Raw genomic sequence first — 25,761 nt, 5'->3', positions numbered from 1 at the left:
GCGGCACGGCGGGAACATGGCGCGCGGGGCCGGCGCGCGCGCCTAGCTGGCGGGACCGTTAGCTCGAGGCGGACGCGGCCCGTGCCCCGCGGGGATGGAGCAGTCACCGCCGCCCGCGCCTGAGCCCACCCCGGGGTCGACCCCAGCACGGAGTCGTAGACGACGGGAGCCCGAGTCGCCGCCGGCGCCGGCTCCGGTGAGTGCTTGAGGGGCGCGGGCCGGGAGACTTTCTTTGTGAAACTCCGTCGGTGCGAGCCGGGCCGGGCCTCTGAGGCTGACGAGCGCCCGCGAGGCGGAACCCGCCCGGCCGTCCGGGTTCGAGCCCTGCCTCGCGTCGCTCGGCGTCGGGACCGGGTCTGTCGCCTGCCCACCTCAGTTTCCGCGGGGGTGTTTGTGTGTGCGCGCCAGCGGGGAGGGGAGCGGTATACAGTCAGCGCCTAATGCGCGCGGTGCTACTCCTTGCCTCCGGCCCCTCGAGGCGGCGACTGCCCGCGGCCCGGGCCCACGGGAGAGGGAGACCGCAGCCTCTGGGAGACAGGTGTCGGTGCAGCTCCGGGATGCTCAGGTGCAGACAGCCCCAGGTGAATCTGAGGGAGTGAGCTGGCCGTCCTCGGAAGGAAGCAAGTCTGTCAGAGTGTCAGCACAGAGGGTATTTTGGAATGCTTTACATTAATCTCAACTGGTGGTGTGGTTGGGGTATTTATCCGTTTGAGTGCCGGAAGCTGAGTGAAATGGACTGAAACCGAGTGAAATGGAGGTGTGGCTCCCACTGGGTGGGATGGGATGCCCCCGAGCACCCTGCCCCCAGATAGCCAGGGTTTGGGAATAAACTGGAGCGCTTGATGAAAACACGGGCGTCACGACTCACCCCAGGCCCGGGCTCTCCAAGGCAGAGAAGCACATTTGAATTTTTAACAAACTCTTAAGTTACTATGTTCAGAGCTCACCATGGCATCCTGGTATCACTCGCGGTGCTTGGCTCATGGTAGATGGTCAGTAAATATTTGCAGAAAGACTGACTTAGGGAGCTTCCAAAATAGGAGTTCCTGAGGTATTTTCAGGAGCTTTTTGATGTTAAGATCTCTGTCAGATATACTGTATGTGATTTTCCTCAGGTCCCAACTTAACTTTTATGACTGTTTATAAATTCCTTGTTTTCAGTATATTTTAGGCAAAACCAGGGTATATACATTGCTTAGTATAAGCCATCAACTGTGTATACCCTAGCTAGATTGAAATTAATTTCAGAAACTGAATTCTGAATAAAAAAATGCATATTTTTTTTCTCTTCATCACTTGGGAACGCTAGGCTTACAGGATTTTGTTCTTTTGAGGCAGGTAAATATTTACATTTTCATCAAAGCAAATCTGAATTACTGTTTATTCAGAAAGTTGGCAATTTGCTTAAACCTCTGAGTATTTGTTAATCTTTATGTGATATTTTGAAATTGAGATTTATGTTTAGTTCAGAATCAATGCTGAGTAGAATTGTTTGAAAGTTATTTGATATTTCAGGGGCTGTTTTTTTCATGTGTTTTGAATTTCAGTAGTTGATTTAATTTTAGTAGTTCTTGATGGATGAAATATGAATGTATAGGAAGATAAAATTTTAGGAATTGAGATTGCATCTGAAGAAGAAAAATTGAAAATTAGGTGCTCTTTTTCTCCCACTGTTTCATTTTTGTAGTTCATGCAATGTCTTTTAAGGAATCCCTTCTTTTGCGATATAATTGACATATAATATTAGTTACAGGTGTACAATATAATGGCTTGATTAGTTACATGTGTATAACATGATTTGAAATTTATATATTGCAAAGTGATCACAATAAGTTATATCGTTAAAATTTTTTTCTTGTGATAAGAGGTTTCAAGATCTGCTCTTTTAACAACTGTCAATTATGCAATACAGTGTTATTAACTACAGTCACCGTGCTGTGCATTATGTTCCCATGACTTTTTTTTTAAAGTGTCTTAAAAAAACAACCCAGCTTTTTTGAGAAAGAATTATCTTACAATACATAGTCTTTTGTGACTGGTTTCTTTCCCTTAGCACAGTGTTTTTGAGGTTTATCCGTGTTGCATGTGTATCATTTATTTATTGCTGAGTAATATTGAACAGATATACCACATTTTATCTTTTGATGCATTGATAGACGTGTCCCCCCCACACACACATTTTGGTTATAATAAATAATACTGCTATGAACATTTGTATGCAAGTTTCAGTGTGGATGTAGTGTTTTGATTTTTCTTGGGCATACCCCATTTGCTGGATTATATGATAACTCTGTATTAATGTTTTGAAGAGTTGAAAATCTGTTTCCTAAGGCATTGCATCCTTTTGCGTTCCCATCAGCAGTGTATGAGAGTTTTACATTCTTGCCAGTACTTGTTACGATTTGTCTTTTTAACTTAGCCTTCTTAGTCGGTGTTAAGTGGTATCTCATTGCAATTTTGATTTGCATTTCCTTGATGACTTGATGACTAATGATATTGGGTGTATGTGTCTGTGTGTGCATGTGTGCGTGAACTTACTGCCCATTTGTATGTATTTGGAGAAATGTCTGTTCAAATCCTTTGTCCATTTCAGGTGTCCAGTTTTTCATTGGGTTATTTATCTTTTTATTATTGAATTGCAGGAGTTTTAAAAACTCCTGTTTGTCTTTTTATTATTGAGTTGTAGGAGTTTAAAAATTTTTGGTTACTAAGTCACATATATGATTTGCAAATGTTTTCTCCCATTCTGTAGGTTGTGTTTTCAGTTTTTTGACAATGTCCTTTTTTGCAGAGTTTTGTGATGAAGTCCAAATTATCTGTTTTTGCTTTTGTTGCTCATGCTTTTGTTGCTATATCTAAGAATTCATTGCCAAATTCAAGGAAACCCTATGCTTTCTTCTAAGAGTTTTATGTTTTTAGTCCTTATATTTAGGTTGTCAATCAATTCTAAATTGATTTTTGTGTATGGTGTAAAGCAGTGGCCCAAATTCATTCTTTTGCATATGGTGATCCAGTTGTCTCAGCACTATGTATTGAAAAGACTCTTCTTGTTCCATTGAATGTTCTTTGTGCCCTTATTGAAAATCAGCTGACTATATGTTGGGTTTTATTTCTGGATTCTCAATTTTATTCTGTTGTCTATCCTTCTGCCAGTACTATACTATTTGGTTACAGTAGATTTGTATTGATAATAAGCTTGTAATAGGTTTTGAAAGTAAGTGTAAGTCTTGTAACTTCATTCTTTTTCAAGACTTTTTTGACTTTTCTGGGTCCCTTGCATATGGATTTTAGGATCAGCTTGTCAATTTCTGCCCAAGAGTGGCTGGAATTTTTATAGATTGTGTTTAATCTGTTCTTTCAATAATGTTTTGTAGTTTTCAGGCCCAGGTCTTAAACTTCTTCCAAAAATTTATGCCTTAGTGTTTATTTTGTTGTAGTAGTTGCTGTTGTACCTGGAATTGTTATCAGCATTTCATTTCACATCATCGTTCGTCACTAGTTCATTGCTAGTGTATAGTAGAAATACAGTTGAGTTTTGGATATATCTTTTTAAATATTTATTTTTAATTGGAGGAAAATTGTTTTACAATGTTGTGTTAGTTTCTGCTGTACAACAACATGAGTCAGCTGTTTCTGCTGTACAGCACTGTGAATTAGCTGTGAGCACACATATGTCCCCTCCCTTTTGAGCTTTTCTCTCACCCCCCTTAGATGTTATCTTTCAACCTCATCATTTAGTGGTAGTCTCTTCAAGTTTTCTGTTTCAGATCTTTCCTCAAAAATGGTAAGGAAAAAAGGTCTTTGAAAGCTCAAGTATGGATGCAGATGTAGGTTCATATCTCCAGATTTTGCCTCTGCTACTGACTAGTTGAGTTTTTGACAAATCTTAACTGTTACTACATCTCAGTGTTCTCATATACATAATGGGACAGTGATATCCACCTCAAAGAATTACTAAATAAGAGAGAATGTAGGTACATATTTAGAACAATGCCTTGTGTGTGGTAGGGATTTGGTACTTGTTGTTTATCTTCTTTTGCTAATTAACAATTTAAAAGCAAGCCCCAAAGCAAACAAAACTGCCAAACCAAAAAAAAAACAAACCCCTCTTTTCCCCCAAAATAAACAAACACAACCCCCCACAAATAAACAAGCCTAAAACACAGACAAGACAAAAAAAAAACCAAAAAACAAAAAACGAAACAACCAAACCACAAAAACCCACAAAGGAAAAACCACAGACAAAAACCTCAAACCTCTTCCTGTCCCCATCACTTTTCTGTGACCCAAGAAATCCCTGTGAGTGCTTGAGGAACAGTGAAGGACAAAGTCTCCCACACCACACAGTTGTATTACAGAAGGCTGCTAAATCTAGGCTGTGTGTATGATACTTGATGGTGTATTTGTATGTATTATTAAAAATAAAAGTGTAACTGAAAGCTGTTTTTATTCCACAGTTCTTATTAATGTGCTGTTCTTTTACTACTTATTTTTCCTAAAATCAGAAGCAGTGCTTTTTCATTAAGTTTGATGGTTACAATTCTTACTTCTTTAGAGTGGTTGCTAATTTAGAAAAACTCTTTTTAGAGACAGAGAACCTGATGTTTAAACTTAAATTTAATAGTACTTTTATTTTGAGGTTTCTTTAGTAGCTAGAGTAGATTGCTGTTTTCTGTAGGAGGAAATCAGAAATAACAATATTAAGGCAGATATGGTGCTTGGAACAAATCATGTTCACTGAATGTGTATTCACTATGAACCAAAGAAAATAATTGTTTATATTGTAAGTATTATTTAAACAAAAGCTTATCTTCAAGGTCACAATTAAATTTATAGCCCCCACATCCTCAGACTGATAACTCATAGATATTTCTATAAAAAATTTAATCATAGTGTCTTTATTAAAAAAAACAACTTTAGACTTTCCTAGGGGTCAGTGGCTGAGTCCACACGTCCACTGCAGGGGACACAGGTTCAACCCCTGGTCAGGGAAGATCCTGAATGTGGTGTGGTAAATTAAACCCTTTTATTATTACAAAAACTGTGTGTTTGCATTGTATGAAATTAGAAAATATAAGACAAGCAGAAATACCGCCCTCATAATGTTGCCAATATAGTGATTACTATTAATACTTTAATGCATAACTTTCTGGAACTTTTTCTGTACATTTGTGTTTTTTTTTTGACCGTGTGACTTATGGGATATTGAAATCAGAGACTAGTCCATTTTATTGGAAATCAAAGTAGTACTGGGAGACTGGAGCTTCCCTAGTGGCTCAGATGGTAAAGAATCTGCCCGTAATGTGGGAGACCTGAGTTCAATCCTTGTGTTAGGAAGATCCCTTGGAGGAGGGCATGGCAACTCACTCCAGTATTCTTGCCTGGAGAATCCCCATGGACAGAAGAGCCTGGTGGGCTACAGTCCACAGGGTTGCAAAGAGTCGGACATGACTGAGCGACTGAGCACGCACATGCACACGCACACGGAGATTGAGAAAGCAGTAAGAGTAACTAGAGAGTAGAACGAACACACACACACACACACTCATACCCACACCCCCCCCGCCCCAACACACACACCCCCCGGTAAGAGTAACTAGAGAGTAGAACGAACACACACACACACACTCACACCCACACCCCCCCCCCCAACACACACCCCCCCCCCCCAACACACACACCCCCCCCCAACACACACCCCCCCCCCAACACACACACCCCCCCCCCCCAACACACACACCCCCCCCCCCCAACACACACACCCTCCGGTAAGAGTAACTAGAGAGTAGAACTGTAAAAGTGGGGAGGCAGGTGGTCTTTAAGGGCTCTAATTGCCCTTACTGCGACCACTACCAAAAACCCGTTAACTTGCAGTATTCTGAAATGTGAGTTGTTGAGATTCTGGTTGACAATTAACAATTCATAATGGGGATGTGGTACTGTGTTGTGGGTAAAGAACAGATTGCTAAGAAATAGCAGGTGGTCTCCATAACGCAGGAAACCTGACTCTGTGTTGTGGTTTTGCAAGAGTAAAAAAAAGTTTAGCTGTGACTGTTACATATGGGAAGGAATCTTACTGTATACAGTTTCCCTTTTTGTGATTATATATATGACATTTCCATGCTATGACTGCATAAGTTTGCCATAGTGGAAGTTAAAAAATTGCCATAGTAGTGTTTCTATTAATGTGGACTTAATTTCAGAAAATGATAGGAAATTTTTAAAATCAGTATTCTTTACACTTGCAGTAATGCATAAAAAATGTCACTTTGATGAAGTTGGAACTTCCTAAGATGATTATTTCCCTCTGTCATCATAAAAGGAAAATCATAAAACTTGATGCTTATATTTTGCAAAATCATGCATTGGTGTCCATTTTTAGATAATAGACACACAAAAAAATAGTTTTTGAAGATGAGAAGAAGAAAATAAGAATAGGCAGAAGAAAAGACATATTGGAAAAGAATCAACCAAATAAACAGAAAGTAGAAGCAAGCAGAGATGAGAGAAGAGAGTAATTATTAGATTTAAAGGACAATATTCTAAAAATTGTGAAAGTCGCTCAGTTGTGTCCAACTCTTTGCAACCCCATGGATATACAGTCCATGGAATTCTCCAGGCCAGAATACTGGAGTGGGGTAGCTGTTCCCTTCTCCAAGGGACGTTCCCACCCAGGGATCAAACCCAGGTTTCCCACATTGCAGGGGGGTTCTTTACCAGCTAAGCCACCAGGGAAGCCCAAGAGTACTGGAGTGGGTAGCCTATCCCTTCTCCAGTGAATCTTTCCGACCCAGGAATCGAACTAGGATCTCCTGCATTGCAGGCAGATTCTTTACCAGCTGAGCTAAAAGAAAAAAAAAAAATTGATATCCCTGGTGGCTTAGTTGGTAAAGAGTCTGCCTGCAATGTGGGAGACCTGGGTTCAATCCCTGGGTCGGGAAGATCCCCTGGAGAGGGAAATGGCAACCCATTCTTGTATTCTTGCCTGAAGAATTCCATGGATAGAGGAGCCTGGTGGGCTACAGTCCGTGAGGTCACAAAGAGTTGGACATGACTGAGTGACTAACTTTCACTTTTCATTCCAAAAATTACTGGAATCTCTGAGGCTTGCAGGACTTTAGTTCCCAGACCAGGGATTGAACCCATGCCACCTGCAGTGGAGATGGAATCCTAACCACTGGATTGCCAGGGAATTCCCAAGACAGTCTTGAAAAAGAACAAATTTAGAGGTCTCACTCTTCCCAGTTTCAAAATCTGTGAAGTGAGAGTAATCAAGACAGTGTGTTACTAGCATAAGAATAACATAAGTCTATGGAATTGAGAGTCTGGAAGTAAGTGCTCACATGTATGGTCAACTGATTCTCAACAGTAATGTGAAGACCATTCAAAGTGGGCAGAATAGTCTTTTCAGTGAAAGTTGCTGGACAGCAGACAACTGGATATCCACATAAAAAAAGGTTGAATTTGGACCCCTATCTTACACCATACACAAAAATTAACTCAAAATCTATTGAGGACCTAAATGTAAGAGCAAAAACAGTGAAATTCTAAAAAAAGCATGGGTCTATAAGTGACAACATTTTAAATGCAAGCATGTTAACCTTTACATATTTATGAGATTATTATGCCAAGTTATAGAGCAGAAGAAGCCATCAACTTTGTAAGACTTACCCTGTGACCTTCGTCTTCTAAGAGCTTGCTGCTGCTGCTAAGTCACTTCAGTCGTGTACGACTCTGTGACCCAAGAGACGGCAGCCCACCAGGCTCCTCTGTCACTGGGATTCTCCAGGCAAGAATACTGGAGTGGGTTGCCATTGCCTTCTGCTCTAAGAGCTTAGTTTCCTGAAATTTTGTTAGTATAGTTTGATACTGAAGAGTATATATTTAATAAGGCTAAGCACTTAGGTTGAAACAGTACTTTTTATTTTGGAGTGAATTTGTTGTTGCTAAGTTGTGCCCAACTCGTTGTGACCCCATGGACTGCAGCTTGTATATCCCAGAGTTTGCTCAAATTCATGTCCATTGAGTTGGTGATGCTTTCCAACCATCTCATCCTCTGTTGGCTCCTTCTCCTCCTGCCTTCAATCTTTCCCAGCATAAGGGTCTTTTCCAATGAGTTGGCTCTTTGCCTTATGTGGCCAAAGTATTGGAGCTTCTATATCAGTCCTTCTAATGAGTATTCAGTGTTGATTTCCTTTAGGATTGACTGGTTTGATTTGGTCATTCTCATTTCCCTCTCAGAAATTTTCGTGTTACTAATATGATTTTGGAATTCAGGCACCTTTATTGGACATTTGACCTTGTGTATAGTTTCTTGTCCTTGGGAAAAATGTTTTATGGGGATTGCACAATTGGCTGAGAGAGTACTAAAAACAGTCACAAATGCTTTTGTTCTGTATGTAATATTTTAGTGTAGAGTGCTGTCTTAAATCTTTTAGATTATGCAGAAATGAGATTTTTGAAAGTTTCCCCATTGTCAAATAATACTCTTGTTAAATTACTTCCTAATCTCTATGAGGATTTATGAGAACTATTTATAAAAATTGTTCTGGAAATTGGTCATAAATTCAAGATATATTTTATAAAAAGTAAAATTTTCATTAGGTGTATTTGGAAGAATCATGTAAATTATAAAATACTGTATGTTGGCAGTGTTCTTGCCATAAAGTATAGGGTCTGTTGATTTCAGATTTTAATCACTAATCTTTAATCACTAATCACTAACATTTTGTGTTTACTGTGTTTTACGTACTGTTCTAAGTCCTTTACATAAGTTAACTCATTTAATTCTCACAACTATCTTTCTTAGGAGATAGTTGTTACCCCTTATTACACAAAAGAAAACTGAGGTACGGCAAGGTTACTATGTAGTATCCTGCTCAAGTTCCACAGTTAGGAAGCTGAGTTGCCCTGGATTCTAAGTTAGTAGTTAGGCTCTGGAGTTTATTTTCTTAACCATTGCACTGGACTGTCATTGATTTGAATGATCATTAAGCAAATAATAATCCATTGTAACTTTTGCTATGGGATATTAGACTTACTGCTGGACAGTAACATAGGAATGCCCCTGGATATTTTGTAAACATCTAGTTTTTGGGATTTAAGGTTATGTTGACACAGTATTCTGAAATTTGAGTCTTTATAATGATAGAGCAAAAGGATGAGTACTTGAAACTGAGTTTATTCTTTCATTTTATTATCTCACAACTTTATTAATCAAAATATAAACTTAACTGCAGGGTGAGCAGTTTATTTTTAAGTATTTAAAGTTATAAATCTGTTATTAAACTAATACTTAGTGCAGTATCTGACATAAATGTTTCTTGAATGAATACTGGGAATTAAACCAGATAATGAAGAAAAGTATCAAAATGAGGCTATATAAAAATAATTGTTTTTAAGATAGTAAAGGAATGATTATAATTTCATATGCATCTCTGAAATAAAAGAATTGTAAAATCATTGCTTATATCTTCCTTTCTTACTAATGAAGGGAATTAGTCTTCATAATGCAAATTAAAAGTTGTTAACAAAAAACAAAAGATAATTAACACTATATGTAATGTATTGATTCAGAATTTTAGCCCAAGGACAGATTTGAAAAATAAAACTACAGTTTTAGTTTCCTGAAATAAGTTTTTGGTTATTTCTACTTAATAAATATTAATTTTTGAGCTTATTTTTCTTGAATTAAAGAGTTGAAATAGTTAAATGTCTCAGTTTTACACTGCTCTCTCTTTCTGCATACCTATATATATATGTATTTGACTGCACCATGCAACTTATGGGATGTTATTTCCCTGATGCAAGAATTGAACCCAGGGCCTCAGCAGCAAGAGTATAGAGTCCTAACCACTGGACCACCAGGGAATTCCCTACTCTTCTGCTTTAGAGTACATATTTATTTCTAGTTGAAGTTGGAGGAGTTAGATTTAGTTTGTGTTTAATACTAGCTGAATTTTTTTCAAAATGTAGTTGGTTTGCCACGATTGTCATAGCATTAAAAAAAAAGAATTATTTGGTTGCACTGGGTCTTAGCTGTGGCATGTGGGATCTAGTTTCCTGACCAGGGAATGAACTCAGGCCCTCTGCATTAGGAGCACAGTCTCAGCCACTGGACTACCAGGGAAGTCTCTGTCATAGCATTTTGATTGATCAGAGGAAGTTGTGAAAGTGAGTTTGTATCAATTTGGCTCAAACATTAAAAAAAAGTCTTGTTTCTTCTTGTGTAGTATTTTATTACATTTTGTGTATAGTTACTTTAAATGCAGCAGTATTTTAACATTAACTTTTAAAAATACTCTCCTGGAGGTGTCTTTTCCTTTAGATGAAATCTCCAGGTTTCAAGATGTGATGCTTAAGTACTTTGTCTCCTGAGAGTGCACTGTGAAAAGATTGCTGTACTAAAGCATGACTATTTTTAATAGAAGCAATTAGACCTTTGCAATATTGGAGTATCTTTCCTTTTTATTAGTTTTGCATCAAAAAAACCAGGACCAAGTGCATCAGGCATCCTGTGACTATTTCAAAGGGTGAAAGTTTATGAATTCCAAAAAGGGTGGGTCTAAGATTTAGAAGGACCAATGGCAATGCTTTTGGTCAAGGTATTTGGAGAGCCTCTACAAATTTTTCCAGTCTTAATGCCATTTGGGCATTTGACTAAACCAGAGGATTGAGGGTGGTAAACACAGTGAAAGTATTGTAAAACCAGCCAAACTACTCAGGCTTGTCAAAGGAAGTGGCCATAGAATGTGTTCTTGATCACTGTGAAGTTTGAGAAGCATTCTTTTGGTAGGGATAATTTTTTTCTTAAAGGACTTTTTAGCCACAAAGGAGGCAGTAGCCTGTCTGCAAGGGAATGCTTCCATCCAGTGTGATAACATACAAACCATGACTAAAACATATTTATATACATGAGACAGAAGAAGTTGTATGATATGCATTTTGCCAGACCTCAAATGGTCTATTGGGCAGTTTAAAATGTCCGAGAGCAGTACTAACAGGCTTCCCTGGGTTGTGCTTAGATAAATGAGACAAGTGAGGTAGGCACTTTTTGTGGCTTTGTTATTGTTTTCTCACCAATATTGATTCATGAAGGCTATCATTTTGTTGGTAGACCAGTGGCTTATTGCATGTACAATGGTGAGGACTGAGAATTTGAGAGTCTCTGGTAGGATGGGGTTGTTATTTGGTCCAAACCAGAGCTTTCTCTTTTTATCAAGTCAACAATTGTTGAGTTTCCAATACTGTTTTTGTTTTTTTCTGAGGCCATTGTTGGGCTTCTCTAGCCAGTTTTCCTAAGTTATCATTTAGGGAAATATCCCTTTCGACCATGACAGAGGTTTGGCGATTGTTGGTTCCTTTAACGGTAGCATTCCTTGCAGAGATGTCAGCAAGGTGATTTCCCTTAGCTTCCAGAGAGTCAAGTTTAGAATGCCCTGGAATTTTAATAGCTATCCTGGAATGGAAGTCAAGTGGGCCTTAAAAAGCATCACTACAAACAAAGCTAGTGGAGGTGATGGAATTCCAGGTGAGCTATTTCAAATCCTGGAAGATGATGCTGTGAAAGTGCTGCATTCAACATGCCAGCAAATTTGGAAAACTCAGCAGTGGCCACAGGACTGGAAAAGGTCAGTTTTCATTCCAATCCCAAAGAAAGGCAATGCCAAAGAATCCTCAAACTACCAAACAATTGCACTCATCTCACACGCTAGTAAAGTAAATGCTCAAAATTCTCCAAGCCAGGCTTCAGCAGTACATGAACCGTGAACTTCCAGATGTTTAAGCTGGTTTTAGAAAAGGCAGAGGAACCAGAGATCAAATTGCCAACATCCGCTGGATCATCAAAAAGGCAAGAGAGTTCCAGAACAACATCTATTTCTGCTTTATTGACTATGCCAAAGCCTTTGACTGTGTGGATCACAATAAACTGTGGAAAATTCTGAAAGAGATGGGAATACCAGACCACCTGACCTGCCTCTTGAGAAACCTATATGCAGGTCAGGAAGCAACAGTTAGAAGTGGACTGTTGGAACAGTGACTGGAACAACAGACTGGTTCCAAATAGGGAAAGGAGTCCGTCAAGGCTGTATATTGTCACCCTGCTTATTTAACTTATATGCAGAGCACATCATGAGAAATGGTGGACTGGAAGAAGCACAAGCTGGAATCAAGATTGCCGGGAGAAATATCAATAACCTCAGATATGCAGATGACACCACCCTCATGGCAGAAAGTGAAGAGGAACGAAAAAAACCTCTTGATCAAAGTGAAAGAGGAGAGTGAAAAAGCTGTCTTAAAACTCAACATTCAAAAAATGAAGATCATGGCATCCATTCCCATCACTTCATGGGAAATAGATGGGGAAACAGTGTCAGACTATTTTTTTTGGGGCCCCAAAATCACTGCAGATGGTGATTGCAGCCATGAAATTAAAAGACGCTTACTCCTTGGAAGGAAAGTTATGACCAACCTAGATAGCATATTCAAAAGCAGAGACATTACTTTGCCAACAAAGGTCCGTCTAGTCAAGGCTATGGTTTTTCCAGTGGTCATGTATGGGTGTGAGAGTTGGACTGTGAAGAAAGCTGAGCACCGAAGAATGGATGCTTTTGAATTGTGGTGTTGGGGAAGACTCTTGAGAGTCCCTTGGACTGCAAGGAGATCCAACCAGTCCATTCTGAAGGAGATCAGTCCTGGGTGTTCTTTGGAAGGACTGATGCTAAAGCTGAAACTCCAGTACTTTGGCCACCTCATGTGAAGTGTTGACTCACTGGAAAAGACTCTGATGCTGGGAGGATTGAGGGCAGGAGGAAAAGGGGACGACGGAGGATGAGATGGCTGGATGGCATCACCGACTCGATGGGTGTGGGTTTGGGTGAACTCCGGGAGTTGGTGATGGACAGGGAGGCCTGGCGTGCTGCAATTCATGGGGTCACAAAGAGTCGGACACGACTGAGCGACTGAACTGAACTGAAAGTGGCAGGTAAAAGTATTGCATCCAGTAATTCCTGAACATAGGGGCCATTTTAAGTTTAATCTACACTAAAAGTAAGAAAGCCATGTTTCTCCCACAACATTTCAAAATCATAAGCTATCTAAAGCATATCTGCTTTTAATATAAATATTGGCAGTTTTGTCATTGGCTAAAATATTCAGTTCAGTCGCTCAGTCATGTCTGACTTTGTGACCCCATGGATTACAGCATGCCAGGCCTCCCTGTCCATCATCAACTCCCAGAGCTTCCCCAAACTCATGTCCATAGAGTCGGTGATGCCATCCAACCATCTCATTCTCTTGTCATCCCCTTCTCCTCCTCCCTTAAATCTTTCCCAGCATCAGGGTCTTTTCCAGTGAGTCAGCTCTTAGCATCAGGTGGCCAAAGTATTGGAGTTTCAGCTTCAACATCAGTCCTTCCAAAGAACACCCAGGACTGATCTCCTTTAGAATGGACTGGTTAGATCTCCTTGCAGTCCACGGGACTCTGAAGAGTGTTCTCCAACACCAAGGTTCAAAAGCATCAATTCTTTGGTGCTCAGCTTTATAGTCCATACATCCGTACATGACTACTGGAAAAACCATAGCTTTGACCTTTTTCGGCCAAGTAATGTCTCTGCTTTTTAATATGCTGTCTAGGTTGGTCATAGCTTTTCTTCCAAGGAGCAAGCTAAAATATTGGCATGCCTCATTTTCCTGTGCTTCGCTTTATTGCACTTTGCAGATGCTGCATTTTTTTTTTTCTTTTTTTACAAATGGAAGGTTTGTGGCAACTTTGCTTTGAGCAAGTTTATTGGTGGCGTTTTTTTCCCCCTAGTACTGTTTGCTCACTTCATATCTCTATGTCACATTTTGGTAATCCTCACAATATTTCAAAAAAATTTTATTATATTTGTTATGGTTATCTGTGATGCTAGTATTGTGGTTGTTTTGGGGCACAATTAATTGCACCCATATAAGATGCCAGACTTAATTGGTAAATGTTGTATGTGGCCTGACTGCAATGTAGGTGGTCTCTGGGTCAGGAAGATCCCCTGGAGAAGGAAATGGCTACCCACTTCAGAATTCTTGCTTGAGAATCCCATGGACAGAGGAGCCTGGCGGTCTGCAGCCCATGGAGTCACAGAGAGTCAGACACGGCTGAGTGACTAACACTGCTCTATCATTGGATGAATGGATTTTTTATAATTCTAGCTGTTGTCTTTTGTGGACCTGTTATTTTTGTTTTTCTGTGAGGAACATATATTGGATGCGGGAGGTAAAGGAGAATCTGCTGCTTCTGTCACTCCCTTTATAGCCATCACTGTCTTGTTTCTTGTAACTCAAGTTAGATTTGGTCTCTTGTTCTGCTGCAAAAAACAAGCCTGAAGAGATGGGGCAGGAGGAAAGCTCCTACAGACAGATCTTCTGGGTTTTGAGGAGTGATTTTCTTTCTTCCCCTTGAAGGGGAGAAAACTTTTTTCACTGGTACATTTAAAGCTCTTCACCTATAAAGAGTCACCAATTTTGGACAAGTGTAACAGAATGCTCAGAGGACCTGAGCTTTTAAACTTTGAAGGTCTAAACTTTATTGTTGGCCACTGCTAAGTCTGGCTGGTATTTCAAAGGAATACTGAGCACTGCAAATAGGCACTGAAGGGGTAAATTTATTAAACCTGTGGGGGAGAAAAGTGCTACTGTAATGAACACACAAAGATAAGAAAGTGAAACAGCCTCATTACTGACATGGAGAAAGTTGTAGGGGTCTGGATAGATCAAACCAGCTACAACATTCCTTTAAGCCAAAGCCTAATCCGCAGTAAGGCCCTAATTCTCTTTACTTCTGTGAAGGCTGAGAGGCAAGGAAGCTGCAGAGGAAAAAACTGAAGTTAGTAGAGGTTGGTTTATGAGGTTTAAGGAGAGAAGCTGTTTCCATAACAGGAAAGTGGAATATGAGACAGCAAGTGCTGACATAGAAGCCAGTTAACCAGAAGACCTCACTAAGGTAATTAATGACAACAGATTTTCCATGTAGCCTTCTATTGGAAGAAGATGCCATCTAGGACTTTCATAGCTACAGAGGAGAAGTCAGTGCCTGACTTTGAAGCTTCAAAGGACAGACTGACTCTTATTAAGGGCTAATGCAGCTAGTCACTTTAAGTTGAAGCCAATGCTATTTACTATTCAAGAAATCCTAGGGTACTTAGGAATTATGCTAAATCTATCTACCTGGATGACAGTACATCTGTTGACAACATGGTTTAGTGACTGTTTTAAGCCCACTGTTGAAATCTATTGCTCAGAAAAGAAGATTCCTTTCAAAATAGTACTGCTCATTGACAATGCACCTGTTCACCTGAGAGCTCTGCTCATACAAATGATGCTATTATGAATATCCTGGTATATATAGCTTTGTTTACATAGGTTAATGTATCTGAAGTCTAATTTACTAGAAGTAGGAAAAACTTTTAGAATTTGAAGGGTGTATATCTTTTACATTTTTTTTTTTTAGATATTCCTAAATTGTTCTGTGATTACACCAGCTTGCACTTCCACCAACAATGTATGGGTGGGACTTTTTCTTTATCCTCTTACCATTAAAATGTATTTTTTTTCCCCATTAGTAGGAGAGGTGAAAAGTGATATTTCATGGTTTGATTTTCTTTTAAAATAATTGAAACCACACATCAAAAAATATGATTAAAAGCCATATGAATTTCCTTTCTCTTGATCTGCCTGTGCATATTCTTTGCTTTTTCCACTGGATTTTTTTTTCTAATTTATTTGTAGATTTTTATATAGTAAGGGCTTCCCTTGTGGCTCAGCTGGTAAAGAATATGCCTGCAATGTGGAAGACCTGGGTTTGATTCCTGGGTTGGGAAGATCCCTTGGAGAAGGGAAAGGCTACCCACTCCAGTATTCTGGCCTGGAGAACCCACTCCAGTATTCTGGCCTGGAGAATTCCATGGACTAGTCCATGGGGTTGCAAAGAGTCAGACACAACTGAGCGACTTTTACTTTTCTTTCACTATATAGTAAGCAAATTAGCTTTTTATCATGTATTACAAATAGATTTTTTTTTTTTTAACTTACTTGTGACTCATCTTTTTACTTTTTTAAAAATATTTTTTTCCATGCAGATATTTAAAAATGATAAGCATTTTTTATATCATTTGAGTAGTCAAAATTTATAACAGGACTTGAGCTATGTTAAGTAATTGTATGTGGCTGAATAGGTCTGAGTCAATTTGATCCATATGTTATTGACACTTCTGACCTTTTAAGATGAGTCTGTCAGAGGGTCAGAAGAAAACATCAACGTTAATGGATGTTGACATTCATAAACTATACCTATATGAAATATGTGAGGAAAGAATATCAGAAGAATTAAGTGGTATTTCAAAACTTTGGTTTTTTTTTGGTCTTCTTGAGTAGTACTGTATATTCACCCTAGTAGTCTATGAATTTAATATGGCCATTTATTCCAGGTACTATATAATCTGAGAAATACATGCAAACCTTTTAAAAAAATCTCTCTGTATTGCTAAATTTATCAATTGCAGAGAAGATAGAAAAGGACAAGGGAAATTATATCTCTTTTAAAAAATCATACACAAAAATTGCCATTTCTTAGCATCCTGAGGACCACATTGTAACCAGCTGAGTAGACTCAGGCATATTTTGACGCTTCTGTGGACACTTACTAGAGTGTGTTTTTCTCTTACATTTGTGGGCATTTGGTGGTGACGATGGTGTTGGAGTTCCCTAGTATTTATAATCTTTCTGCACTAGCACTAACTTTTTCATGATGTTTTTCTTTGCTCTCAGAGGCATTATTTAATAGTTTACATCAGCGTTTTGAGCATTTTCTCGTCCAGCTAGGTACTCTACCGAAAAGATACTTTGATCTTGTTATGTATAGTAGCTATCTCCTCTATCAGATTTACAATGTGTGAAATAACTCTTAGCAGGCTTCCCTGATAGCTCAGGTGGTAAAGAATCTGCCTGCAATGCAGGAGACCCCAGTTTCGTTCCTGGGTCTGGAAGATCTGCTGGAGAAGGGACAGGCTACCTACTTCAGTATTCTTGGGCTTCCCTTGTGGCTTAGCTGGTAAAGAATCCATCTGCAATGCGGGAGACCTGGGTTTGATCTCTGGGTTGGAAAGATCCCCTGGAGAAGGGAAAGGCTACCCACTCCAGTGTTCTAGCCTGGAGGACTCCATGGACTGTTGAAGTGTCTCCCACTAAAGAAGAAACGTAATTTAACTTTGTTATCCCAGTCTCCTGAGGACCTAGGGGTTCCTTGGAACATGTTTTGGAAATGTTACTTTGTATTACTGTATATGGAGATAATAGAATGCAGACTCTTTTCTTAATTTGATTCTTATCTATTTTGAAGTAGAACCAAATTAACCCTGAGAAGCAAGGAATGCTGTAATAGTAGGATTATGTCTTTTTCACTTTTAGGCCACATATGAACCTAACGAATTTTACTTCTGTTACTGTTACTGCTCTTTTTATGTTGTACCCCTGAATTTTCAAATGTCAAATTTGTTCTATAGTTTATGGATAGCACTGCCCTTAAGTAGAGTCATGATGATGACTGTTTCTCAAAATGAAATGTCTTATACATTGTTAAGGAGAAGGCAATGGCACCTCACTCCATTACTCTTGCCTGGAAAGTCCCATGGATGGAGGAGCCTGGAAGGCTGCAGTCCATGGGGTCGCTGAGGGTTGGACATGACTGAGCGACTTCACTTTCACTTTTCGCTTTCATGTATTGGAGAAGGAAATGGCAACTCACTCCAGTGTTCTTGCCTGGAGAATCCCAGGGACGGGGGAGCCTGGTGGGCTGCCGTCTATGGGGTCGCACAGAGTCGGACATGACTGAAGTGACTTAGCAATAGCAATACATTGTTAAATGTCTTATATTAATCCATTAATTTGGTGTGGCTGAAATCATTAAAAAATTAATCAAGACTCTTCAGGAAAATCCTGCTCATTTGCTCAATGTTCCGTAGTCCATTCACTTTCAAGCAATATGTTTCATGATCATCATTAAAAAAAAAGAAACAGAACCCTAACCAGAGTATACATTATTGGCTACTTCTATATTAGCATGAGGAATTTGAGGGATATAATTTGGGCGCTGATATTTGAAATTTCTAGGAAATTTTAAATTGTCCTAGAAAGCTAGGATATGATATCCCTATGAGTAGAGGAAAAAATCTGATTGCCTCTGTGGGAGATTGGGTTTGTCTTCTTCCTCCTCTCTGTGGAATCTGTTCTTTTCTAATGCAACTACCTCTGTGAGGAGTCTGTTACTTTTGTACCTGTTGTTATCTGTTACCTATTAGATCTGTCCACTTCTGAATGGAGGGACTGGACTGAGTCTTAAAGGAAGACGTGAGGAAGGAAATTAAGTTTTTTGTTTTAATTTCACTTAGGGCAAGCCTACTTGAAATTGCAAACTGTTTGTCTTGATACTGCCGTCTTAAGCATCTATCCTTGGGATTCTAATGCAGTTTCTAATTTTCCTTTTTTAAAAATGAATAACATTTGACTCATTTATTCCTTTTTGTTTTAAGGTCATTGCTATAAAGTCATAGAAAACTTAGTGATTTGGAAAAATCAACGTCAGAGACAGGGCTTAAATTGCCAAGATACAATTTACAGCAGATTTTTTTTTCATTTTGATGATCTCCAAAACCTGATGTTTGTCTTTGAAATTCCATGGTGGTAGGCAAATTATAGTTACCAAATTTGCCAGTCTTAAAAGATTCCTTGGTACATGAAATTTATTTTTTAAAAGGTTATTATTTTTTTAAATTTAAGACTTACATGTGCTCATTGCATCACATTGGGGTAAAAGAAAATTTTAAGAAAATAACTCATAATCTTGTATCCAAAGATATCGTAGCATAGTTGATATTTTGATCTTGTTCCTTTTGTTAATTTCCTAAATGCAGCCATCTTAACATAATTGAGATCATATTGTCTGCATTGGTTTGCATTTTGTTTTTTTCTTAGTATAACTTTAAATTGCCAAGGAAAAGCCTGATTATTTTTTGCATTTATTCGTTTATTCATTCTCTCAAACAAAAAATATATGCGTATATAAATATGTGTTTTTGTAACTATATGTGTGTATATGAGAACACATGCATATATACATATGTATTTAAGGTACTAGGTTTGCTGCTTCTTGGAAAGTGTGTTGTCTTTCTGGGCATAAAAGTTAACTGTAATATAAAGCGGACTATGAAGAATGTTCATATTCTTTTGAAATTTCAACAAGGAACCTCTCTGGATTAACTGAACTTTATCTCACAAAGTTTCTTTGTTTGTAGATTCCTCTCTTTGGTGCTAAGACTATTGGCCGGAGAAGTCCTGATGGACCAGTGCTGAGCAAAGCTGAATTTGTTGAGAAAGTTCGTCAGAGTAATCAGGCCTGTCATGATGGAGATTTCCACACAGCTATTGTTCTCTACAATGAAGCCCTGGCTGTTGACCCTCAGAACTGTATCTTATACAGCAATAGATCTGCAGCCTATATGAAAATCCAGCAGTATGACAAGGCACTGGATGATGCAATCAAAGCTCGACTTCTCAATCCCAAGTGGCCAAAGGTAGAAATTTCCTTTACTTTCTCAGAACTTTTTGTGCTTTCTTATTTTAATGTAACCTTTTATTGACTGAGTACAGTTATTAATATTTTAATAGTCTGTACTTCAGCAAGATGTGGAATTGGCTTCATTGAGCTGGTACACTATGAATGCCTTCCTTTTTTATACCTTGGAAGTATGTTTTCCGTGTCTAATTCTTTTCCTTTGTATTTGAGATATACTTTTTTTTTTACTCCAACTTAGCTTCTTGATAGTATGCATTCTAGTTATTTAGGTTTTGGATATCTCTTTTTGCACTGATATTTCAGATGGAGTATTATTATTGTGTTTCTTCAATTTAAAATAATTTTATTCTCTATCAACAACTGCTTGTTTTCAGAATGGTAGTTGATCAGAGAAGCTTTTTTTCCCTAATAAATCAGTATAATTATCTGTATTCCCTTGAATAGTTTAAGAGTTGAGTTGTTATCTTTATTTGGTATACACTTTATTTTCATTGTGCCTGTTCACCTTCTAACACCCAGTTTTAGAAATGCTTTCTTAAGATGTGATCAAAGTGTTTGAGATTTTTTTTAAAATTGAACTACAAACCCATTTCATTCTATTTTTGGCTTTCTGTTGGACTAACAAATGTTAGTGGAAATTTCCCAGAAATTTAAAAATGATTCTTACTGTCTTATTAGTGATATGTCATAGTCATGTTGTTTTCTGCTTTAATTCTGGTATAGGTATTTTTAGCTTCAGTCAGTGGAATTTGTAGTAATGCTGCTACCTTGTAAGTTGTTTAGGATTCTGTAATTCCCTAAAGGATTTCTTTTACAACTATAATCACTGTAAATGAAACAAGATCTGTTTTTTAAAAAAATGTTACATGACACTGTTTGGGAGTTCTATTGCTGTTTTCAAAGGACAGACCTAGGTTCAAATTCCTTCACTTCTATTAATGACAATATGGCTTTAGATAAGTCTCTTAACATCTCTGGGGTTAAGATAAATGGAATGATAATACCTATCTTGTAAGGTTATTTAAGAGTTAGAGATAATTTGTTACTTGTACATACTTGGTGTTTTGTGTATAACAGCTGTGATTGTGCATTTTTATTGAATGTTCAAATTAGTAAGTTATTCTAGCAAACCTTGGTCTGTATCCTCTCTTTTTCTTTCTTTCTTTCTTTTTTAAAGCCTGTGATGATACAATAAGCCCAATAAATATAGAGCGCTTAAATTTCAGATCAAGTGTCTTCATTCCTTCTTTAGGTGGTCTACTTATTTTGTGTTCTTATTATTTATGAATAGCTTCAAACTTTTTTCTTTTCCCTTTTTCTATGTCATTTCCACTTTCTCATGTCCACTTCTTATGGTTTTTGCACAGAAAATGGCTGGAAGGTGCACTTTTATGATTATAGATGAGAGATCAACTTTTAAGATAATTTCTCTCAATTTTAGTTTCTGATTTTTTTCCCTTATGATAAATAAGTTTATTGTATATTTACAATTTTCATTAATATTTAAACTCCATATTTGGCTTTAAGCAACAAGATTTAGAATCATGTAAAATATAAATTAGGGTTTGTTACTGAAGTCATGAAAGGGTCTTTCTATATAATATGATTCATAATAAAATTAACTTATGAAGACATTTCTACTGCATAAAAGTTTTCTTTGATAAAAACTTGCTTTTATACTTTTCTAGGAATATACTCATTATATTAAAGAAGATTTATTTCTATTCCCTTGTAAAGATATGTCTGGTAAATTTTTATCAATTCCTTTTCTTTTTGACTTTTTTGATGGGCTTTTTCATTATAATCCATTCTGAAATCTTTCTCCAACTGTCATTGTTGTCTAGTTTGATGTGGTAAAACATACCTTCCAATTTCTCTTTCTCTCTCTGTAAAAGTTAGTTTATGTTAAGATCCGAGGATTCCAGAGATTGGATGGAGAGTTTTTATCCTCATTTATTTTGTCTGAAAGAAATATGTTGGTGTGATATGGGCTTCAAAAGAAGTATGGACGAAAACACTATGAGATCCCCCCAGAAAACAAGCCCGATCCCATTATGATACCTTTATCTCCAGCTGCCTCTTAGCTGTGGTTTGTGTATATATTCATTCTTTCTGTGTCTTGTTTAAGAAATATTTGTCTTACTGAAAGTTGTAAAGTTTTTCTTTTCCTCTAGAATTTTTGTAGTTTTACCTTTAGGTCTGTGATTCAGTTCAAGTTAATTTTAGGGACTGAATGAGGTAAGGATCAAGGTTTATTTATTTATTTTCCATATAGATAACCATGTTCCAGGCACATTTGTTGAAAAGACTATGCTTTCACCGTTGAATTATCTTTAGCACCTTTTTCACAGACCATTTGACTGTAAAAGTGTGAGGATATTACTGTACTGTTTTGTTCTATTAATTTATTATTTATCCTTATCAAAATCATACTGTTTTGATTACTATAGTTTTGTGAGTCTTGACATCAGATACTGTGAATCTTCTAACTTTATTCTTTTTCTAGGTTTTTGCTATTCTCTGTCTTTGCATTTTTATACAAGTGTAGAATCAACATCAATTTCTTAAAAAAATCTAGGAAACTAATGGGATTGCATTGAATCTTAGAGTAATTTGGAGAGAATTGCTGTCTTAACATTCCAGTCCATGAATATGGTATATATCTCTCTGTTTATTTAGTTTTTATTTTACTTCCCTTTGCAACTTTCTGTCACTTTCAGTGTTCGGGTCTTTCACATCTTTTATTAAATTTATTTCTAAGTATTTTGTTTTTTGATGCTATTACAAATGTATTTAAAATTTTTCATTTAGCAATTTTTAATTGCTATTGTATAGGAAAAAGTGTGTTGTGTGACCCTGTTGAATTTTCTTTTAAGTTCTAGTAGGGCTTTTTGGTGGAGAAGGCAATGGCACCCCACTCCAGTACTCTTGCCTGGAAAATCCCAGGGATGTAGGAGCCTGGTGGGCTGCAGTCTATGGGGTCGCACAGAGTCGGACACGACTGGGTGACTTAGCAGCAGCAGCAGCAGCAGGGCTTTTTGGATTTTCTCTGTGCATGATCTTATTGTCTGCAGGTAATGACAGTTTTGCTTCTTCCTTTTTTTTTGGCCTTTGCCTTTTATTTCTTTTTCTTGCTCCATTATACCCGTTAGGATATCCAGTACAATTATGAATAGAAAAGATGAGAGCAAATTTCCTCTACTCATTCCTGATCTTAGTGCAAAAGATCACTTGAGCCCTGTATTGTTGATGATGATGCCCTTAATCAGGTGGAGGATATTCCATTCAATTCTATTATGATTGAGTGTTGAATTTTGTCACATGTTTTCTTCATCTGTTGAAATGATATTTTTTCTCACTTACTTTGGAATGTTAAGTCAGCCAGCCTTGCAGTCATGGGATAAATACCACTTTGTTGTCATATATACCATTTTTATATATTGTTAGGTACAACTTGCTATAATTTTGTCAAGGATTTTTGCATCTGTGTTTGTGAGGAATATTGATTTGTGTTTTCTTTTCTCGTGATGTCTTTGCTGGTTTTGGTATCAGAATGATATTGGCCTCATATGATGAGTTTTGAAGTGTTCCCTCTTCCTGTGTTTTCTAGAAAAAGGCATGTTTTGTCTTTAAGTATTTGGTAGAATTCACCAGTCTATTCTAGAGTCTGGTAGAAATGACCGTCTTTACCGTGACTTTTCTTTGTGGGAAGGTTTTAATTATGGATTAAATTTCTTTGATATGAGGCTATTTAAATTTTCTAATTCTTCTTGGATTAGTTTTGGTATTTTGTTTCTTTCAGTTAATTTTTACATTTAATCCAGGTTGCAAATTTATCAGCATGGAATTGTTAATAACATTCTTTTATTATTGTTTTCATTTCTGTAGGATCTATAATGGTGTCTTTTCTTTCATTCCTACTATTGTTAATTTGTATCTTCTCTTTTGTTTCATTAGTCTGCCTAGATACTTATCAATTTTGTTCATCTTTCTGTTCAATCAGTTATTAGGTTTATTGATTTTCAGTATTGTACATTTTCTCTTTCATCAATTTCTGCTCTTTATTATTTCCTTCTTTCTAAGTATTTTTCATTTAATTTGCTGTCTTTTTCATTTCCTAAAATGGGAGGTTAGGCCATTGATTTTATTTAAAAATTTCTTCTGTATTTCTTTTTGGCTGTGCTGGGTGTGTGTTGCTTTGCCTGGGCTCGGGCTTTTCTCTAGTCGGGGCGAGTGGGGGCTGCTCTCTAGTTGTGGTGCGCGGGCTTCATTGTGGTGGTTTCTCTTGTGGAGCACAGGCTCTAGGCACGTGGGCTTCAGTAGTTGTAGCACACAGGCTCAGTAGTTGAGGTGTGTGAGCTTTAAGGTGTGCAGACTTTTGTAGTTGTGGCAGGAGGGCTCTAGAGCATGGGCTCAGTAGTTGTGGTACACGGGCTTAGTTGCTCAGTAATATGTGGAGTCTTCCCAGACCAGGGATGGAACCTGTGTCCCCTGCACTGAAGGTGCGGTGTCCCACTGCACTCCAGGGAAGACCTAGGCTATTGATCATAAATCTTTCTTCTTTTTTAATATAATCATTTAAACCTAAATTGTTCTCTCCAATCACTGCTTTTGCTGTATCCCACAAATTTTGACATGTTTTCATTATAATGCTAGTGTTAAGAATGTTTTCTAATCCTCCTTATGGTTACTTCTTTGATCCATGAGTTATTTAATGAAGTTTGTACTTAAGTTCCTAATATTTGGGTTTTTTTAAGTTATCTTATTATTGATATCTAATCTATTCCCATTGTTATTAAAGGACATACTTGGAATGATATTATTGCTTTTTAGTTTACTGAGGCTTGTTTCATGGCCAGCATATGATTTATCTTGGTGAACCTACTGTGAGCAATTGAAAAGAATGAGTATTTTGCAGTAGTGAGGTATAGCTCTATGGGTATCAACTAGGTCAAGGTAGTTGATGTGAAGTGAGGTGAAGTCGCTCAGTCATGTCCGACTCTTTGTGACCCCATGGACTGTAGGCTACCAGGCTCCTCCCTCCATGGGATTCTCCAGGCGAGAATACTGGAGTGGGTTGCCTTTGATAGTGTTGTTCATATCTTCTTTCTCTTTGCTGACTTACTTAGGTCTAGTTATTCCATCAATTGTTGGAATAAAGTTAAAATCTCCAATTAAGATTTTGGAATTGGAGATTTTCCTCTTTAGTATTCTCAAATTTTGCTTCATGTGTTCTGAAGCTCTGTTATTAATATAAATACTTTTATTAATATTATGTCTTCTTGAGGAATTGATCCTTTTATTATTATGCAAGGTTTTTCTTTATTTCTGGTATACTAATTTTGGTCCTAAAATCTATTTTGTTTGATATTAATATAGCCACTCTATAAAAATCTATTTTGTTTGATATTAATAGAGCTGTCTTCTGCTTACTTTTTGCTTTATGTATATTTTTCTCTTTATAAATTGTCAATCTTTCTGGGCTTTTACACTCAAACTTCATCTCTTTTGAATAGCATATAATTGTGTCTTGCTTTTTAAGTCAGTTTTGGTAGTCTTTGTCTCTTAAGTGGATCTTTGTCCAATAGCATTTAATGTGATCATCAATGCTATTGATTTTGCCTTTACCTACCATTTTATTTCTGTCTTCTGTTTTTGTCTTTGTTACTCTTTTCCTGCTATTTATTGGTTTATTTGAAATCTTTTTGAGTTGATTTTTTTTTTCTTGTAAGTTTGCCATTGTTTTCAGTGGTTGTTGATGATGTTGTTTGGCTAGTAATTTTCTTGTTTAGAATAAAACTGCTGCTACTGCTAAGTTGCTTCAGTCGTGTCCGATTCTGTGAGACCCCATAGATGGCAGCCCACCAGGCTCCCCCATCCCTGGGATTCTCCAGGCAAGAACACTGGAGTGGGTTGCCATTTCCTTCTCCAATGCATGGAAGTGAAAAGTGAAAGTGAAATCGCTCAGTCGTGTCCGACTCTTAGCGACCCCATGGACTGCAGCCCACCAGGCTCCTCCGTCCAACTACATACTTTATTTCTTGAATTGAAGCTTCAGCTTCAATACAGATATTGTCTTTAGTTGAATTGCTTTGAATTTGCTTCATACATGTTAACCCATGGGTTATTCAGAGATGTTGGAAGGCAGAATTTGT

The 25,761-nt window shown here is 37.7% G+C and overlaps 1 protein-coding gene across 3 annotated transcripts in view; it reads left to right on the top strand.

The window, feature by feature from the left end:
• TTC28 (tetratricopeptide repeat domain 28) overlaps positions 1-25,761 on the top strand; it is a 588,991-nt gene continuing 563,230 nt past the window's right edge. For 2 of the 3 annotated variants that reach the window (XM_070770178.1, XM_070770177.1), the window contains exons 1-2: positions 1-196; positions 19,326-19,604. In XM_070770178.1, the coding sequence (XP_070626279.1) occupies positions 95-196; positions 19,326-19,604 (381 nt within the window). In that variant the 5' untranslated portion in view covers positions 1-94. Of the gene's footprint in view, positions 197-19,325; positions 19,605-25,761 lie in introns of those variants that run through there. The other variant, XM_070770180.1, reaches the window with a different exon arrangement.

The sequence above is a fragment of the Bos indicus genome, chromosome 17, assembly GCF_029378745.1.
Source record: "Bos indicus isolate NIAB-ARS_2022 breed Sahiwal x Tharparkar chromosome 17, NIAB-ARS_B.indTharparkar_mat_pri_1.0, whole genome shotgun sequence".
Lineage (NCBI taxonomy): Eukaryota > Metazoa > Chordata > Mammalia > Artiodactyla > Bovidae > Bos > Bos indicus.
This window is presented reverse-complemented; position numbering and strand designations above follow the sequence as displayed.